Source organism: Pagrus pagrus (genome assembly GCF_965226575.1).
Source record: "Pagrus pagrus genome assembly, chromosome: 1".
NCBI lineage: Eukaryota > Metazoa > Chordata > Actinopteri > Spariformes > Sparidae > Pagrus > Pagrus pagrus.
Genome location: NC_140185.1, coordinates 24838349 through 24858838, shown reverse-complemented (window position 1 = coordinate 24858838; position 20490 = coordinate 24838349). Strand labels below are relative to the sequence as shown.

Sequence of the window (20490 nt, the reverse complement as noted above, 5' to 3'; positions counted from 1 at the left end):
TAAAATGATGATGATGATTTTTGTATATAGGCTGAATTGACACTTTCAAATAGACCCACTTGTATCTGTGCCTGTGAAAGGCTCCTGTTGCCATCCCAAGGTAAACTCAACTCCACTGTCTACTACAAGAATGCACAACCACGCATGCGTAGTAAAGCCTTGTTGTTTTGTCCAGAGTTTGACTTCTCAGGTTGAGCTCTTGCGCTGCCACAGACAGCCCCACCATGATTAAACAACAGTCTGTCGGTTTATGTTATAGGTGGTTAAGCAGAACGTTACGGACGTGCTGAGCGTTATGTTCACCCGATCTTAAGAAGAAGGAGCATCCTGTCCTCTCTGAAAGCGGCATTTTCTTGCGAAGAGGCGCTGCCTGACAGGCTAAACCCGGGGAAAACAACACATCACTATGACGTGGCTGCTGAATCCTGTCTGTGTCGGAAGATGGCTGACAGTGGACCCTTGGCAGCGAAAAGATGCGACTCTGGCTCAGTGTCCACTGTGAGCATGGAGACCATCTCGGCCCTGACGGAGCTGGAGGACCTGGAGAAAGTATATCAGCAGCTCTGCGTGCAGGAGGTCAGTAGGAACGGCTGTTAACGGCAGTTTGTTTGACGTCGACACGTCCTCCATTTAACTTCCGGGACGCTGCTGGCCCAAAACACTACTGAGGGAAAGAGCTCCACTTGGATAAGATATGACCAAATTAACAAAAGAATAGTTAAACTATTACAATAATGACTTTCAGATCATGCTAGAGCTATTGTTTACCGTTTACTAGCCTCCAGTATACGTGGAAAACAGGGGTAACGTTAGCATCTGAGTTGCCAGGGAACAAACCAGTCCACAACACCTAGCTAACACAGATATTAATAAGTGATCAATGATGAAAGTGATCAAACTGATTCTGCTTGTCAGGATTTCGACTCTATAAGGTCTGTCTGAGGGTGTTGGACAGCAGGTTATAACGTCAACCTGCTGCCATTAAGGATGTATCTCATGTTGAGGTATACATAGTCTTTTTTGTAATTGTCATTTTTATTAAAGGTGCACTATGTAGTTTTGGGGAAGACATTGAAAAACATTTACTGATTTTATGCCAAAACACACAAAATAAACAACTCTTTTACTGTTACCCACTGTTTTACTTTGTTTATGTGGCGGACCCTGCCACCTTTCTAGCTTCAAACAGTGTTCTGGGGACCTCATTTTCCTCTGAGAACAGTTTGTTTATTCACTTGTGGAAAAAAATCTATATTTCCTTGTGTAATTACCTCATTAATAATGTAAATAACAAAATTCTGAGTTGGGATTTCTTCAACCCCCTTTCAGAATCTAGAAATGTCACTCAGATATAACTGCTTCCTCTTCACAGTATCTTTCAGCACTCAGTTCATCAATTATGAATATCTGTTCTGAGACTTAAAATTAAAAGATAGGACTCTCTGACTGACAGTGTGAGGAGGTCACCACACTTTCAGTATCACAAACACAATTACTCAATCAAATGAAGAAATGTAGCAGTGGGATCAAAGAAAAATGGTAATTCATGGACCATTTGTGCAAAGTAAATGGTAATGGCATGTTCACATGGTGGGTTTTTATCCACGCAATGTGTCATCAGCCACAACAAGTAAAGTAAGAGTAAATTGTTGTCCAGAAAAATCCTGAAAAGTGTATTAGATAGAGCAAGAAACATATGTAGTAAGGCTCCAAAGTCCAAATTAAAAATGACACAGAGTCCTGTAATAGCCATACTAATGCAGTAATGTTATTCAACTCACCCTACATGTATTGTTTTTTCATCTGATGCAGAAAGAAGTGGAGGCTGAGCTGGACAGACTGGTGGGACAGGAGGGCGCCATTCACACAAAGATGCTGGCACTGCAGAGGATGGGGTACAGCTTGAGCAGATTAGCGTAGTATCAAAAGCTCAGCATTTATTTGAGTCCCAATCACAGCAGTCTGTGTTCTGTGAACTGTCTCCGTCTCTTACAGGCCCAACCTACAGCTGATCGGAGGAGACGCCAGTCAGCTGTCAGGCATGATCACGTTCACCTGTAGCCTGGCTGAAAACGTCAGCCGCAAAGTCAGACAGTTGGACCTTGCAAAGGTAAAAACACACACGTAATATATCTATAACAGATACAGCATCATGTATTTGCATTTATATAATAGATTAAATCATTTTGACACAATGCCAAAAACACCACTGCAAAACGTATAATTTTTAACTGTTGCTGACACGATCTGATCATTTTAGGTTGTATCTATTTCAACAATGTTGCAATGGATCACACTGATCTCGTAGTGTATATCTTGTTTACCCTTTTTCTAGACACGGTTGTATAATGTCATCCAGCGCGCTGACGACATCCTCGATCTGAAGTTCTGCACGGACGGTGTCCAGACAGCTCTACGTAATGAAGATTATGAGCAGGCTGCTGCCCACATCCATCGATACCTCTCTCTGGACCAGTCGGTTATTGAGCTGAGCAGGCAGGGAGAAGAAAGTACGAGGCCTACAGTTCTCTGTCATAGTGTATTGCTCAGTATGCAGTCTTATGCTGCAGAGAAGAAGTACTGTAGTCTGATTTGATTTGAATTTTTTATTTATTTATTTTTTTGCACAATGTTGAGATCAAATGTGTCGGATTATTATATGATTGTAGTTATTCATAAAAGATTGGCAAGCATAGTGGAAAAGCACCAAACATTTTACCACTGTGATCCACCAAAAGATTTTATACTTTTGTCACTGCAGTGAAAGTAGCAGTAAAATAGCTGCAAAATAGGAACTATGTACTGTATGTCTAAGCTTGTCGATGCATCATGTCTGCTCAGGTAGTGCTGTGGATGCCAGTCTGGTAATGCTTCAGGAGGCCGAGCAGAAACTGAAGGTCATCGTTGCTGAGAAGCTGGATGAAGCTGTTGCAGCAGTTGACCTCGCACAAGTGGAAAGGTTTTTCAAGATCTTCCCTCTGTTGGGCCTCCACCAGCAGGGCCTTGCACGCTTTGGACAGTATCTCTGCAGTCAGGTCAGTGTTGTTTTTGGTCCTGTTTTTGTACGAGGATATCTGTGAGTACTTTTGGTGGAAAGATAGACTGTGGACCATTGAGCAGTCATTTATGATGAATGTAGTTACACCAGTCCCATGAAAGAATGGCCACACATCATACAGGTTTTTAATTAAGCTCTCTCTTTCTGTTCCTTGAGCACACACTGTGAAAACTACAAGATAATAAAAGACATAGCAGTTTCAGAACATACATCTACCATTCATTGTTAAAGTTTCTCAAGCTAGTCTCCATTGATAAGCAGTCCCAAACACGTGAGCACAACAGAAATGTGCTGACATTATATAGAATTAATGAAAATGTCTCACTGTTGTCCATGTAAAATGTCAACAAACATTGTACATAAATAAAAACAAAAACAAATGAAAGACAACCACGGGTGACTCTTGGACCACGTGTACAATAATGTTATTTTGGAGCTGTATGCTCTTCCTCTGCAGCCATGTTGGTTCTTATGTCTGAAAACCTCCATGGCGGGGTTAACAATGTTACCTTTCACCTTATGTATTAAATTTTTAAACACTTTGTAACCTTGAATTTATGACTGAAACATAGTCAAGTAACATCTCAGTAATACTGTTACATGAATTTCTTAACATTGTGCATTTTGTTTAACATCTATTTTCTGTTGGATAAAAAATCATTTTGGCACATGTAGTCCTTGAATGTTTATCAAAATGTGTATTTTTATGAAAAATCTGGATCCAAATGCAGTTTTCTATTGAACAAACGGATTTTAATAATTGCACATCCTTTGTGAGGGCTTCGTTTTATTTACTTTGGTAAAAATAAATTGCTCTCCTTGTTGTATGTTGCTTGTAAATTCTATGAAACTGATAACTTCCTGATGCTAAAATTACTGTAGTTGTACAACCTTCTCATTAAACAAAAACGGATGGAACTGTGAGTGAATCTGATAAGATACGGTTGTCAAAAACACGAGATTATGAATAAATATCTCATTAATCATCTTGTTTTTTGATCAGAAATAATCAAAGATATGTTGGTCTCATTTTTTATGTCCCATCTCACATATTCTCACACAGCTTGCCTCCAAAGCTGAGGAGAACTTGGTCCTTGCTACAGGAGGAGACCTGGGTGAGAAGAGAGCTCCGCTGGTGTTTGCAGACACTCTGACGCTGCTGCTGGAAGGTGAGATAACAGGCCTGATCCTCTGCCTGCAAACATTTTCCTTTATTTCCTTGGAGCTGACTCCACTAACGTGTTGGTGTGTGTTTACAGGTATTGCTCTTGTCATCGAGACTCATCTGGTGATTGTAGAGACGTATTACGGTCCGGGCCATCTGTACACACTTATCACTCACCTGCAGCAGGAGTGTGACCAACAGGCCCAGAAAATAGTCGACAAGTTCATCCAGCAGAGAGGATACCACAACAAGGTGTGTATGACATCTGAGCTGCATGATTGATTTTACTGCGTATTGGTACACACTGTGAACTTTTATCCTCCTTCAGTTTCAGATTGTCCAGAGCAGCATGATGAAGAGCGTGCCAGGGGAGCGGATCGAGCCCAGGTATTTGTCTCAGCAGCGTCCTGCTCCTCCTCCATATTTGTCTCTGTGGTGTTTTTGTTTATAACATCTGTCTCAAATAAACAGGGAGTTGGACCCTGTACTGACTGAAGTAACCCTGATGAATGCACGGGCCGAGCTCTACCTGCGCTTTTTACGTCGTCGCATGCTGGCTGACTTTGAAGTCGGGGATGCTCAGAGCGTCACACAAGGTGGTTTAATGTTAACGTGTGCTGATATATACAGTACACTGGTGCCTTTTTGAGAATGTAGAGCTGAAATCAGTCATCTGAATTCTGAATTTGTGATTGTGTTTGTTCTTCCTAATTTTATGAACAGAGCATCAGCAGAACGTGGAGAAGCTACTGAAACACTGCATGCTGAGCAGGACGATGCAGGAGCTGATTGGTTACTATGTTCCAATGGAAGAGTACTACATGAGAGAGTCTGTCAACAAGGTAAATTACTCTGTTTTCTAAAGTATTTTTATTTTACAGGTTTTGAGAACTCTACCAATTTTGAATATCAGAGTTGGGGCATACTTCTGCGTACTTGGGAAAAGTTGTAAAAAAAAAAAGCTTTTGTGTCGCCAGAGGGAGATGAATTGACACAAGTGATGTCACGTGAGTCGGCGTCAGTTGGGGGCTGAAGACTACAAGTTTGAAAATAAAAACCTCTGTAGACCACTCCTCATCTCAGTTTGAGGCTATGAACTCGAGGTTACATTAGCCACTGTTAGCATAATGGAGCAGAATCTTTGACCAAACTACAGCAGCTAGAATTGCATTGTGGGTAATGTCGTAATGCAATTTTTTATTAAATTAAAAACAATTATATTTCTGTTTTTTCTGCATCAATTCAGATTTTTCTTTATCGTGAGTGTGGCTATGTTTGAGGAGCACAATGATAAATTGGTGGAGGACTTTTTCAATTCACTTACTAGCTTTTACAGGGCTTTCGACCACATACCACATTCTTCATCAATGAACGGACTTTGCTTAGTTGAGATTTGTCATCAAATTATTGACCTCCTGTTGTGTAATAACAACTAATGTTTGAAAAGCTTCATGCAAATATAAACTTACATCAAATTAGTTTACATCTTTTCCAAGTACATGTAAAATGAAACAAGTGTGGCCTTCCTTGAGAACAGATTTAAATATATGATAGATACCTTGCAAATAAGATACTGAACAGTTCTCAATGCTGATGAAGTCATTGAACATCTGTTTATAACACTGTATTATATTCAATTACCTCTAAATTAGCTGAATTTTCTCCTCAGGCTGTTACTATGGATACATATGAAAAGGGTCAGCTGACCTCCAGCATGGTGGACGACTGTTTCTACATTGTGAAGAAGTGCATCAGTAGAGCTTTATCCAGCTCCAGCATCGACTGCCTCTGTGCCATGATCAACCACGCCAACTCTGTGCTGGAGTCTGACTTCAGGTACTCATTCTTTCTCTTTTCAGTTCACACTTTCAGTACTTCTTGTTGTTTACACTTCACGTCTCGTGTCCATGTGCCCCTTCCTCTCTTCACCTGTCAGGGAGGTGCTGTATAATAAACTGCGGCAGGGCTTCCCAGCTACGACCCTGCAGGACATCCAGCGTGGCGTCAGCAGCGCGGTCAGTCTGATGCAGAGCAGCTTACAGCAGGGCAAGTTCAACACACTGGGTATCGAGAGTGCTGAGAACGCCAAGGCTGCTTTTCTGGTAATAGACACACGCACACATACACACATATCCCTGCATCACTCTCAGACAGTATCAGATTGCTGGCTAGACTATGCCAAAAATAAACATTGAAGTTTTTGGTTTGAGGCTTGCTTAAAAATGATCAGCAGTGATTTAAGTGAGGAATCAAATGCATGAATAACCCCCCTCTAAATTAAGTCATGCTTTAATTTTTAAAATGGCTCTTAGCTGAAGGAAGCACTACTTCAAAAACCTTTCAACCCGCTTGTCAAAAGTTAAATTGGAATCAAGAAATACTTAAAGGTTTTATATCTCAGCCCTGTCACCAGGATAAAATGTTGGCAGAAGGAATGGGCCAAGAAATTGTGAAATCGTGAAAATACTCACAATAACTTGACTGTGGTGAATTTTCATTATTATAACACTAGATGTTTTTAAGTAGACCAGGGGACAGTTTTCAGCTGTGTTTGTGTTGACAATAAAATTTCATTTTTGATGGGAAGTTTGGACATGGCTGTGTTTGTAGCAACCAAGATCTGTATTTTAAGCCAAAAGTTGATCTTTTCCAGACCTCAACCAGGCGTTTTTGGGCTTAAATCTAAGCATCTTCAGAGCATAAGGACTGCATTGTCACAAGATAAAAATGTTTACATTGAACCTAAAGAGACATAACATAAAGAAATGTTTGAACATATCCGTGGGTTAACAGAAAAGTAGATTTGCCAGTATTTATTCTGGTGATTGGGTTGCACATCTGCCAGTCTGACCTTGACAGAATGACAGAATAAGACTGAATCATACTGAATCACATCAGCTGTGAAAATCCTTCATTCACTCTTTTCATTCTGTATCAGGTGACTCTGAATAACGTGGAGGTGTGCAGTGAGAATATCACGACTCTGAAGAGGAACCTTGAGGTAAGATTCACATCTTTGAATCTCCTCTCATTGTTTATAGTTTACCTCGTTTCTCGTTTTTTAAAATTCTTGTATTTCTTTCTGCAGAACGACTGCTCCAAGTTGTTCAGTCAAGGCGCCGGATCTGGGGAGCAAGCCAAGATTGAAAGCTGTTTGTCTGACCTCGTCAACACGTCCACAAAGTTCAAGGATCTCTTACAGGTCTGAGACACATGCATATGTTGATCATTGCTCTTCAGCTGAGAGTTGTGTATTTACATATATACAGTAGGCACTCAGCAACAGGGAATAATTCTGTCTGTGTGCTTTTAAAGGATTATTGTGACAGAGCAGTGTCAACAGCAGAGAGAAACCATGTCTTATTTATTTATTCAATGGGAAAGTTGCTGGTATTATTTTTTCATAAATAATTCCAAATTTTATTGAGATATTTACTCAATCAACAGTGTTTCATCATTATAAAGAGAGTAAAGATGAGCGAGGTCAGAGGAGACATGTATCCAGGGTCTTGTAAGTGTCTTTTGTGGTAAAGCTTTCACACTCGGATGTGATTTTATTTCACAGGAGGGACTGACTGAGCTGAACACAACAGCCATAAAGCCTCAAGTCAAACCCTGGATCAGCAGCTTCCTGTCCATCTCACACAACATAGAAGAGGTAATGGTGTCAGAACAATGACAAGAAATAAATCAGAGGTCATGAAACACGTTGCTGTAACTGCCTTTGTTCCTCGCAGGAAGAGTTTAATGATTATGAAGCTAATGATCCCTGGGTGCAGCAGCTCATCATTAACTTGGAGCAGCTCATGGCAGAGTTCAAGGTATCTAGTCTGAGCAACATTTCAGCCATCACTCCAAATAGTAATGAATTTAATTCATGTGTTTAAACTTTTTTTTTTTTTTTTAAACGTCTCCCTGCCTTCTCACCAGACGGCCCTCTCTCCTGTCATCTATGACACACTGACCAGCCTGATGACCAGCCTGATATCGATTGAAATGGAGAAGACTGTCCTCAAATGCTCATTCAGCAGGGTGAGGAGCCGGGCTCGGCCACAAGGTGGCACCGGGTGCCCTGCGCATCACATCACATCACATCTCTGACACACATGTGGTGAAAAGCCTCAAGCCATGATTTATTAATGAGTCCAGAAAGGCCTGCAGGAGAGGTTGCTTCCTCTTTGCACGATAGCATCCTCCTATTTTGAGCTCCTCACAGGAAGCCTCCAAATGAATTCTTATACAACGTCTCGTCTATTCTCTGTTTCTGATCTTTTTGTTGCAGCTCGGAGGGCTGCAGTTTGATAAAGAGCTCCGGTCTCTGGTGGCGTACCTCACCACCGTGACCACCTGGACCATCAGGGATAAGTTTGCTCGCCTCACACAAATGGCCACCATCCTTAACTTGGAGCGGGTAATTTAGTTCAACCTACACATATACAGAATATAGTAATTAGTATAATTAGTATGAAAGCTCATTTTATGTTTCTATCTTAATGTTTATAGCATGTTGATGAAGGTTCTCAGTCATCCAGGTCATGGTAAATCTAAGTGCTATATTGTAAGCAACTGGACTTGTTTCAGTTTCTTGAAGACGTTTCACCTCACATCCAAGAAGAAACTGAAATAAATCCAGCTGCCTCCGATATAGCACTAGGAATATTTATAGCAGTTTACACTAGTGGTAGCCTGTAACCAGGTACATTTATTCAATAAAATCTGATCCCATTTTGTAATACTTTTTAATTATATTCCACTACATTTCAATTAGAAATTATGACATTTGTTTTTACATCACATTTATCTCACAGCTGCTTAACCGATTTTAAGATTCTGTATACAAAAACTGTGATGATTTTATAAAACATTATTCATTGTTACAACATAACTACTGACAAGATTTCAATAGTAGAATTAGCTTCACCTCTAAAAACTACACATTTAAATTGGGCATCCAGGTAGTTTTGGGATCTATAGATGCTGAACAGGAAATGACAATTTTGCTGTATTAAGTCAAACCTTTGTTGCAAAACTGTGATATAATAACTAGTAGTTTAACACATTATAGCTTCTTTAACGATTAATATATTGAAGTATTTTGTTATAAATACTTACACTGTGTGGTATTTCTCTTTGTATTTCTTGGTGTACACAGGCTCATAATGTACATTTTTCTACTACAGGTAACCGAGATCTTGGATTACTGGGGCCCAAACTCGGGCCCCCTGACGTGGCGGCTGACCCCAGCGGAGGTGCGTCAGGTTCTGGCACTGCGCATCGACTTCAGAAGTGAAGACATCAAGAGGCTGCGGCTGTAATTCAGGAACCAGCTCGCTGTTTATCAGCGACTGCCGTGCATACTCACCTTGTGATGCTTTTCACTAAAGAGCTCAATCCAGGTTTAATCCACGTTTCTGTAAATGGATGTGGGCAGGATGCAGGCAAATGGCCGGGGATTTCCTTTTGACTGGAACAAAAGTGCACATTGCTCATAGTGGGTCTCCAGACTCAACACCTGGCTGATTTCAGTCTGCATCAGTGAGTTCCAGCTCAGCTTTTAGGGACTTGGTTTACGGTTACAGGGCGGACACGCTGAACTGTTTGATATGAATGATCTGAGAATGTTCTGTATAATGTGTAATTAAAAAGTGTAAATGTGTCACACTGGGACTTCCAACATTTTAACCTGTAACTATCTGTGAGAAACGAGGACACACTGGGACTGAGGAGCGGCGCTCTGCGGCTGTCAGTGAAACAGAGCAGTAATGAACATCCTACCCATTAAACTGACAGAAGCAGGTCAGACAGCTGATCCAGCCTAGTCATTCAATATATGAATAGCTCCTTGTCTGTGATGATGGAACACTTTTAACCTAATAAATTGAGAGCCGCTGTGAAAACGCCTCTGATCCCTGCCATCCGCCACATTTCACGAAGTGCTGCCCTATTGCCATGGAGGACCTGCTCCCAATCTTTTATACGTGTTTCTGACACTAAATACAAAGCTGTGTTCACCAGGCAATGAAGCATAAAAAGTGGTCCACTCTCATAATGTTCAGCCTAATTTCCTGGTCTAACCTTCAGCCTCTTCATTGATAAAAGCGGGTCAACGTGTATTTAAACTTTTGCACTGCAGTGTCGCAGCTCGTCATCAACCCTCTCACCTCCTTCTTTGTTTGTGTAATCAGACTCAGACGACAAATGCAGGAGTAGTTAGGAAAAGTGTGGCTTTAATGTAAACACAACATTCGATTGGCTCAGCACAAACATTCCACATGAGAGCAACCAATAAACTACCAAATAGGATGGGGGTGCAGCACAAAAACATTCACAGTAAAAAAAAATTGGTATAATCATAATATATATACAGTACGGTGCTTTTAAGGTGAAAATGGAGATAGGATATGGGGACTGATATGTGATAGATAAGAGTATACAGGGATGGGAGGATGAATTTCAGGGTGCACAGGTGAAAATGGAGAGCTGTACTTTTTCTCTGTGAGAAGAGAAACGTGACAGATGAGGGGGGTAAATGGTTCCCTGTTTACTGATCAGGGGAGAAGAGGGTCCTAAAAACCCGCCGACTCCCCAGACAGAGGCTGCCTCAAATGATATTGTTCTCCTCGTGCAGTCTTCTATTTCTACACAGATTCACGTCAAAGGATAAAGCACCACACAGAGAACAAGATGTCATTGGAGGGCTGCTTTCTACCCTCTGAACCGTAGACAGGTGACGGTGTTCCCCCAGTTTTTCATGTCAGGAAATAAATATGTGGCACGGGATTTCAGGAGGTAGGAGGAGGCATGTAGGGCATGAGGCTTAAATAAATAAATCATTCGATGATAATAAAATGTTATATCTCACTTAAATAATATTAGTCGATAGTATGAACATGAGCTATGATTTCTGATACTAATCCCCTATCTGTTGTCAAATGGTTGGCACCGATATGACGTTTTTTTCTCTTTTTTTTGATATATCAGTGGCTGATAGGCATTTCCTCACACTACAGGAGGCCAATGGCGGTGGGCAGCAGCCATTCTGAACAGAAGAATCTCCTCTTTCATTATGTTTTAAAGTAAAAGAGAAATCAGAGAGTGGAACAGACCTGCAGGCTACTCAGTCATGTGTGGGTCTGAAGGAGAGGGGAGCTTTGTCCCATCTGAAAGTTAAAATAGCCTCCTTTCCCAACCATGACCCTCAGCCACGAGTTCAGCACCTCCCCAACAACATCATCATCTCCACGTTCATACACACAGCAGCTCTTCAAACGGAGCACAACAGGCTATATTCAGGACGGATATAAACGCCTCGAGGCTCGCACAAAAAAAATGTCACATAAAAGATGGGACCATATTCCACGCCGTGGTTAAAAATGACATTGCACAATCCTCGGGTTGCATTTCTGGGCGCTTTTGAGTTTTACAGAACAAGGCTCCAGCTGAATATAACCCTGGTGCTGCCGCTTCTGACCTGGCCAGTTGTTGACACAGTCATCAACGAAACATGAAACATTCAGCTCAAGAACACATTTTTATATAAGACAAAACTGGGGGTGTGTACTGAAATCCAAATAAAAAGGGAACAAATCATGGCAATAAATCAGTGTGGTGTCTGACGGCAGCTCTTTGGGTCCTTTTGGACGTGTAGAATTACATATTATGTGTTTAAGTATCATCAAAATTATCATTATTAACACCTCATACTCTCCACGACAACCTCTGTGCTTGGACAGGCCTCAGTATAAGCCACACCCTCTAAGGTTGTTTGCGATAATGATGTCAGTGACGGCATCAAACACTACCTGGATATTCCCTGTGTCTGTGGCACAGGTCAGGTGACAGTAGATCTCTTTATTGGGAGAGCGGTTCTTACTCTCAAACTGAACCTGAATATATGCAGTAGCATCGTCGTAAGTATTAGCACCTGGAGATGAAAAAAACAGAGAGAGAAGAGAGCATGAGAGACCGGCGTTTACCACTTTGCCCGTGAAGCAGCTTGGCTGAGACATGAGGGTCGGGCGACTCACCTGTGTATTCTGGAAAACAGATCGTCAGCGGTGACTTCTTGATCTTCTCAGCGAACAGATCCTTCTTGTTGAGGAAGAGGATGATGGAGGTGTCGATGAAGAACTTGTTGTTACAGATGGAGTCAAAGAGCATGAGTGACTCATGCATGCGGTTCTGCAGGAAGATAAATATGCGGTTAGCGCTACATTGAGGAGAGTACCTTACAGTATGTATGTCGCCTTACAGCAACACCCAAATTACTGACGTTTCACTGACAACTTAAAGGTCCAGTGTGCAGGATTTAAGAGGATCTATTGACAGAAATTGAATGCCATACTCATAATTATGTTTTTTATTAGTGTATAATCTGAAACTAACAATCTTTGTGTTTTTGTAACCTTAGACTCAGCTTTTTATATCTACTGAGGGAGCGGGTCCTCTTCTACGGAGTCTGCCATGTTTCTGCAGTAGCCCAGAATGGACAAACCAAACACTCTAGAGAGGGCCTTTCGCATTTTAGTGAATTGGTTGCAATCTGCCTAAATACCATTACACACCAGGCCTTTCATGTGTAACTGATACATATCTTTGGAAACAATTGTGATTGTGTAGGTTCATATTTCAGAGGTTTTTTTTTATTGAATATCAACCAGGAGCAGAAAAAATAAACATTAAAAGGCTCATATTTTCTTCTGAGGACAGCTTTTTTATTTAGTTATGGAAATATATTCATGGAAATAAATATTTCTGAGTTTAGATTATTACCTTATTAATATTATAATAATTACCTTTCTATGTTTGAATATACATAGTGCACCCAACCCCTGGCAACTGGCTGATATACAACACACACGTTTACAATTTATACCAAAGGTGAAGACAGTAAAAGAGGGATCTTGTGGTTTCTCCCTCTATTTTCACTGTTACATGACATTAAGGGTCACACGATAGAGGGTGTTGTACAGATTGTGAAAGTGATTTAAAATCTATTGTCATTGTCAATCTGTAGCTATCGACCTTTAAGATGTTTTTTTTATTTTGCCATTTTGCCTCGATAGATAGCAGTAGTACTGTAGATAAGAGTTAGAGTCAACAGTCCAAAGTCAGGTTATCAAGGCAACAAAAGGTCCCCAGCCAGACTCCTTATATGTATCTTAACCACTGTAAGCCACCAGGACGCCTTTAACATCAGTCAGAGCCTCACCGTGAATTAACTGAGTCACACTTACGGTTGTTTCATCTTCATGGAGCACCTGGTCGTATCCGCTGAGAGCCACACAGAAGATAATGGCCGTCACATCTTCAAAGCAGTGGATCCACTTCTTCCTCTCTGACCTCTGTCCTCCCACGTCAAACAGCCTGGAAAAAATGTGCAAGAAGTCAATTCAGACACAGAGCTATAATCCCTGAAGCTAATCTTAGATAAAATGCCAGCAACAAAGGCCGAGTCATCATGAGCTGTAGAACAACGCAGCAGCGACTCCATGAAAGCTACCTGAAATGGAGGTTTTTGAAGGTGAAGTGGGTTTCGACGATTCCAGTGGTCTTCACTCGGGTTCGCAGGATGTCCTGCTCTGTGGGCTGGTAGTCTGCTGCCCCGATCCGATCTAGACTGTCCAGGTAGCTGATGAAGAACAAGAAGGATGTGGATTAGACAACTGGCGTTTTCTTTTTTTGTTGCACATAGGGGTTCTTAAAGTCCTTCTTGCTCCACTCACTATTGAGCAGAGTCATTGAGTTGGTATTCCCGGGCACGGCTGAAGCACTCCTGGGTCCCGGCATCGGCCCAAACACGCTTCATCGCAGTGAGAAGCTCTGCAGAGTACGGCTCTGTGTCCTCCATACGACTGACCACATCGCAGACCAGTTTAGCATCCGCCTGGAACAATACATTTCATGAGATCAGGGAAGAAGGAACAAAATGACATCGGTGCATTTATTATTTATCACCTGTTTTCATGATAATGCAGGATTTTTCTTTAATTAACTACAAATCAATTACAAAGTCAAATATTTCCTGTCTATGAGGGACATCAACTGGACGTCTTCACCCAAACATCAGAAAAACAATCAGATCCTTCTTTATTTCTTCTGTCCAAAGACTTGAGTACAATCAAATTTCGAGGATGTATGAATAAAATCTCAAATTTCAGCCGGAGGTTGGATTTCAAACTAACTTTTCTGTCCTTGTCTCCAAACTCGATGCCCAGGGAGTCCATGGCTCGGAGGATGGCAGCCAAGCTCTGGATGGTGTTGCTGTAGACCACAGGCTTGTACTGCTTCACGTCATCCCCAGAAAAACCATCTTCATGGATAATCCTGTTTGCACGTACAGGTATTAGACACAAGCGTGGACTATACCGAAGAAGGCACACATATCCCAATGTTCTTGCTGACCTAAACAATAAACCGTGTGTGCCAGGTGTTTCTTCTTCTTACAGTCCTCTCTCTCTTCCTTCCATCTCCACCTAAAATGCATCTTTAAGTGTGTCGGTGTATAATGGGATGGGAATTGATCATATTCTCAGTGTGATCTGTAATTGGTCAGTAATGTGATATCTAAGCCATTTATAATTTATGACGGGCAATGGAGTGGAATCAGTCAGAGCACTAATCAATCACAGCAGGCAGGACTCTACTGTTACATTTAGTATGACACAGTTAATCTGGTCATCATTAAATTATCCATCAGCACTCCCTCATCTGACCTCACCTCGACTCAATCTACAAAGGATCAGTCATAACGGCCCGAAAATGACCGACTATACACATCAGCAGCTTCTTTTGAGATCACTCATTAATGTTTGATGAGCAGAATAAATAAGAAAAGATGTTTTTTTTTACCTATATTCATCTCATCTGTGCACATTATGAAAAGATGTTTTATTGCAGCGCTCCATCACCTCCACTCACACGAAAGAAAAACATTTCCATGAAATACAACATTAACCTCCAGGGACAAGCGGTAGAGATGCAGTTTCACAACGCAAAGGCCATTGAATGCTTTAAAGCTGCACCTAAAGATTATTCTTTATTATTGATTGAGCTGCCAAATAACCACTCTGTCTATAAAATATCAGATAGTTAAAAATAAAAAATGCACGTTTTAATTCCCCAGAGTCGTCAAATGTCTCCAAACCTCAAAGATGTTCAGTCTACTGTTATGTAAGACAAAGGAAAGCATCAATTTCTCATAATTAAGAAGCAGGAACCCCCAAATGTTTGGTATCTTTGCTAAAAGAAACAATTATACAATTCAAAATAGGTACTTATTAATTGTTTGTCAATCAACTCATCGATTAATCAACTATGATGACGATGGTTTACCACCATTTTCTTGGACGAAACCCAAAAAGAGGTTTTTAATCTGTATTTTGTGCGCTCATTGTGTTAAATGAATGGACGTTTAAATTAATTTACAGCTAAGGTTGCTACTAACAATTATATTAATTATTTAATTATTATTGGGTCCATTAAATCTTTTGAAAAGTATGTATGTTCAACACAATTTCCCAGAGTCCAATGTGACGTCTTTCAATACGTCATTTCATCCAAACAGCAGTTAAAAACTCAAAGATATTCAAATTATTATCACAAAGACAAAGAAAATCAGCCATACTCACATTTAATAAAGCAAATTTTTTTGCCACTTTTGCTCACGAAATGACGATTAACGATTAATAGATGACCCAAATAGGTCCAGATGAATTTTTAATTTAATGGACTCATCATTTCAGCTCCATATAGGCTACAGTATGTGCAACGGATGAAAAGTTAACTGACCTATCACAGTGTCCGAAAACAGAAAAGTGTAAAAATAGACACCACTGACATTTTCTGCAGACTGAGAGCATGGTTAGGTCACCCATCAGTGAGGTTTCTTCTTTATTAATTCATATCCATACGCCATGCTTATTGTGAACATGTTCCCAGCTGTGGGATGCGACTGTGGTTACATTTAAGATCCTTTAAAGATCATTTTAAGATTTCAATGGCAGTGGCTCTATATCAGGTGTATTTTCACTTGCCTTGCAGTCATGAAACTACCACAACCAGGCCTGGATCACACAGTATTGAGAGACTCCCAACCATCATACCAACCTGCACAGCATGTGATGATGATGTACAGCAAATTCATCGACCAATATCTAAACTTTATGACCCAAAGTGTGTAGTAAAATCCACCCAGCTGCTGCCGGCCGAGGCTAAAACAAACCCTGAAAAGTGTTTGTAAACACTATTTGGCCTGGTGTCTTGTGTTCAGGGCAGAGCAGTGAGTTATAGACGAGCAGAGACCACAGGGAGGGTAATGAGGTGAAGGGAAGAAGAGGAAGCAGGGCATGCATGGAGGGAAGGAGGGAGGGAGGCAGGGAGGGTGCAGTCAGTGCACTGCAGGCCGGGATGCGCTGAGCAGGACGGAGACACACAAAAAACTGGGAGGGATGCTTCACAAGACACAATATACAATGGATGGCCGGTGCCTTTTTCCGACTGGAACATCTAGAAACTTAACTAAGAGGTTTAGAGAAAACAACAGTGATTTAAAACATCAAAGGGTGATTTGGCTTAGACAGGGGAAGGTTTAGATGCGGTTTTAGAAGCCATATTTCTGCGTAAATCCGCTTTATAGGCAAAGTACCCCCGGCGATATCGGGCACTTAAAGCCATTAAGATTAAAAGCAGAGGTATTCACTAATGGAGCTGTAGTGACCTCAATGTAATTCACACACACACGCACGCATGCACGCACACACACAGAGGAACAACACCCACATATTCCCAGTCGTGCACTCCCTGTGGACAAGTAAAACCCTCGTTAACTACATTTCAGCACCCAGGCAGTGAACAGCACCCTGGGGCGCACCGGTGCGGCCTCCGCAGCCTCACTGTCGGTCTGCAGGAGGTGCTCGAGTCACCGGCACTCCTCCGGGGCTACGGCCTCTCGAAACATGGCGGCTCAACCTGCCTGAGCACAGATAGGGGAGGCGCAATCTCGGGCCTTTTACTCTTGCGGTGCCGAGGAGGGTTAAAAACGAGCCGGGAAAAGAGGGGGAGAGACACTTACTTCATCTGTTTGACGATGGTGCTCTTGCCGGACTCTCCGCCGCCTGTAAAGAACGGAGGGCAGAGTGAGAGCCGGCAGTGAAATCAGTACCACGGAGAGCACCTCCGCCCCAAGCAGTCCCACCACAAGCAAACCGAGCCGCGCCGCGCCGCGCCGCGCCGAGGCGCAGCCGCCCCGCGGCCGGAGAGGCTCTTCTCTTACCGAGCAGAAGCAGTTTGACGTCCTTGGCGGCGACCATCCCGTCCTCCTTCAGGTTTTTCTCGATGGCCTTGCTCCGGTCCAGAGCTGCGCGCTCCTCGGCGCTCAGTGTACATCCCATGTTTCCAGGCGAATGAGCAATCCCGTCGTCTCTCCGGTCCGCCCTGTCCCTCAACGACTCTCAATCAGTGCGCTGTCTCTCGCTCGGGCTCTCCTCCTGCGCGGTCTGCTACAGCATTAGGCCCGGATTGAGGGCAGAACAGAGCCGGGATCCCGAAGCGGTCTTTTCTCCGTGACTCTGTCTCTGCCTCCTCGCTCGGTCTCCTCTCTCAGAGGGGATTGGGGGGTGGGGTCGATGTGCTCGAGCCTGCGGGGTTGGGGTTGTTGTTAGGTGGGGAGGGGGGGCCTGGAGCTCTCCCTCTCTCTCTCTCTTTCTCTGTATGGCTCTGCCTCTCTCTCTCTCTCCCTCACTCTCTATGTCTCTCTTTTTCTCTCTCTCCTTTTCTCTATGTCTCTCCCTCTCTCTCTCCCTCTCTCTCTCTCTCTCTCTCTCTCTCTCCTCTCCCTCTCTCTCTCTCTCGCGCGAGACTCATCTAAACGCGCACAATCTCGCTGACGTCAGAGCAGCCGAGCTTTAATCACGTCCTATGAAAGATTATTCAAATGAAAGAGCCGTTTAAATGGCAAATGTTGCCCTCTTGTCTCTCGGCATTAGTGGAAACTGTTGTTGTTGTTGTTGTTGTTGAAAAATTAAAACGACACAACACTGGCAGACCTCTTCCTCTGTTCTGGGATTAACATGCAGCAATATAGATGAAGCCTATAGCAGAAACTGGCATGGTGGAGCAGAGGAGCCGTGCAAAACAGACTGGAGCCAATGTGTTACTTAAAGGAGCACTGTGTAGAAATTTGAATCAGGAGAGAAAGATCTTTATTCACTGCCTCTCCTTGTTTTCATGACTGGATAAACGACAACACAATTTCATACTGTCTTACTTTGTTTATATGTGGCGGACCCTGCCACCTTTCTAGCTTCAAACACTGTCCTCTGAGAACAGCTTGTTTAAATCAGTTTGTATTATTACCTCATTAATATTGTGAAAATTTAAAAAAACGAGTTTGAATTTCTTCTCCAGAACCATGCAGCGCCCCTTTAAGTGGGCTAAACAACATTTATTAGCAGTAAAATGTAGACTACTACATTGTTGTATTGTATAAGGTCAACGTTTTAACCTGTATTGATTAAGGGATAATAACGATTACCTACAGATGTGAAATGAATGTAGGGCAGCAGAAGGATTAAACAGAAATGTGTACATGAGTGAATGTACCCAGTTAACATCCTATCACAAATAAAATCTTAAAATCTTATTTAAATAAAAGTCAAAAAGTATTGGATAGAAGTAGGCTATTAAGTAAAATGGCAAGTAATGAGCGGGTTATTTATAGAGTAGCTGGGAGGGAGGATCTGTTTGATGAAGTCATGGGATCCACTCCTTGCTCAACTACTCGATATAAAGGTTACTTACCTGAGCATGATTTGTATTTGGACCAGGTATGTGCTGTATGTGCTGTGTAGACTTCCTAGGGTGTTGTGTTTTTGTGTTTTGTGTTGCTTGTCTGGCTAGTTTTTAATTTTTTCTTTTTGCTGGGCTTTGGACTTTCTTCTTCAGTCAAAAGAAAGAAAGAGTGGACAGATCCTGGATAGTATTATAAGCCAAATGTGCTTAAACTTAAACTGCACACAACGCAGTAGAGCAGCCACAGTATGAGTAATTTTATTACATAATACATAATTAGGTTATTAGTAATGAAACATCAGCATGAAGAAGATTTATAATGTTTATTTAGTCTAGGTGGAGCTGATTGTTCCTACTTTATATACTGCCAGGCAGTTTAATCTGTAGCAGTGCATCATAGTTTACAAAATGATCATAGGTTTTGTATGTAAAATCTTACAATCGGCAGAGTGGCTGATAACAATAGCTGTCAAATAATGAGTAAAAAGCAGCACAATACTTTCCTCTGAAATGTGGTGGAATAAAAAAGTACAGACCAAAATAGAAATATTGGTAAACTGACACAGTATTTGTACAGTTGTACGAAATCACTCTCCGCTCTCCACGCAGATTATCAGCAAATGTGTAATCACACACAGTTGATCTGGTTTGCATCTGTTAACATCTTCTGTACAGTTACAGCGAGGGCCATAAAGAGGACACGTCACTCAAATTCAACTAGAAAACCCCCATCCACTTAATCACAAAATCTCTTGTTTTTTTAATGCATTTAATTGTATTACCTTCATTATGGTCTAATTTCTGTCTACACTGCAAGTTATGTCATACTTTTAAAAAAAGAAAATTAGTCTTAAAGGTGCAATATGTGAGAATTGGCCAAATTCATATTCAAAACAAATAGGGGCCAGGGTATCACCAGAGTAACCGCTAACTGCTGCTAACTGTACCAGGCTTTAGCTAGTTAGCTCAGACAGAAGTGCAGATAGCGTGCGCAGGAAGTCTGCGAGTCTTGAGGGCTGTCCAAACTCACATTTCAGGAGACTTAAGGACTTTCTGCAAACTTCCAGGGAGTCCGCTTGGACTGCAGTCTTCACCAGACTGCTCTGATTGAATTACACACAATTCATTGCAATACGGACGTGACATTGTAGAAAAAAACAAAAATTATTTTATTAAAATGTTATTTGAATCGTGTGGGCTAGAAATAACATTCAACCACATCATATTCCAGAAATAGCACAGTCTGTAGAGGTAATCAAAATGTCTTACTTACTTATATTACTGTAGTCTTTAATGCTGTCTATCAGAGGCTTATATTTGCCTTGCCGTCTCATGCACGCGCAGACTTGATGTGATGACATTGAACACGTCACAGCATGTACGACTGAAGCCCTTGAGCGCTCAGTCTGCGATGCCAGAGGGTGGACATTTGGATTCAGCATAAGAGTTAATAAAACTAGCACAGAAGCTTTTAACC

General features: G+C 41.8%; 2 protein-coding genes across 2 annotated transcripts; one reads left to right on the top strand and one right to left on the bottom strand.

Annotated features, from left to right (window-relative positions):
* The first annotated feature begins 190 nt into the window (after positions 1-190).
* Positions 191-10023, top strand: cog4 (component of oligomeric golgi complex 4). The gene is made up of 19 exons (XM_084362468.1): positions 191-576; positions 1813-1895; positions 1996-2110; positions 2336-2510; positions 2842-3035; positions 4122-4227; positions 4318-4475; positions 4552-4610; positions 4695-4819; positions 4947-5065; positions 5893-6059; positions 6160-6325; positions 7162-7224; positions 7312-7425; positions 7789-7881; positions 7961-8044; positions 8154-8255; positions 8506-8634; positions 9404-10023. Exons 1-19 carry the CDS (start codon positions 442-444, stop codon positions 9536-9538), a joined length of 2322 nt encoding a protein of 773 aa, XP_084218594.1. The 5' UTR covers positions 191-441; the 3' UTR covers positions 9539-10023.
* A 407-nt stretch (positions 10024-10430) lies between these two features.
* On the bottom strand, positions 10431-17924 carry gnao1b (guanine nucleotide binding protein (G protein), alpha activating activity polypeptide O, b). Its single transcript, XM_084356740.1, has 8 exons — positions 17497-17924; positions 17296-17338; positions 14408-14549; positions 13949-14109; positions 13726-13854; positions 13460-13589; positions 12251-12404; positions 10431-12147 (listed from the first exon to the last, which is right to left on the bottom strand). The coding sequence occupies exons 1-8, from the start codon at positions 17612-17614 to the stop codon at positions 11960-11962; spliced, it is 1065 nt and encodes a 354-aa protein (XP_084212866.1). The 5' UTR covers positions 17615-17924; the 3' UTR covers positions 10431-11959.
* Between the last annotated feature and the right edge of the window lie 2566 nt (positions 17925-20490).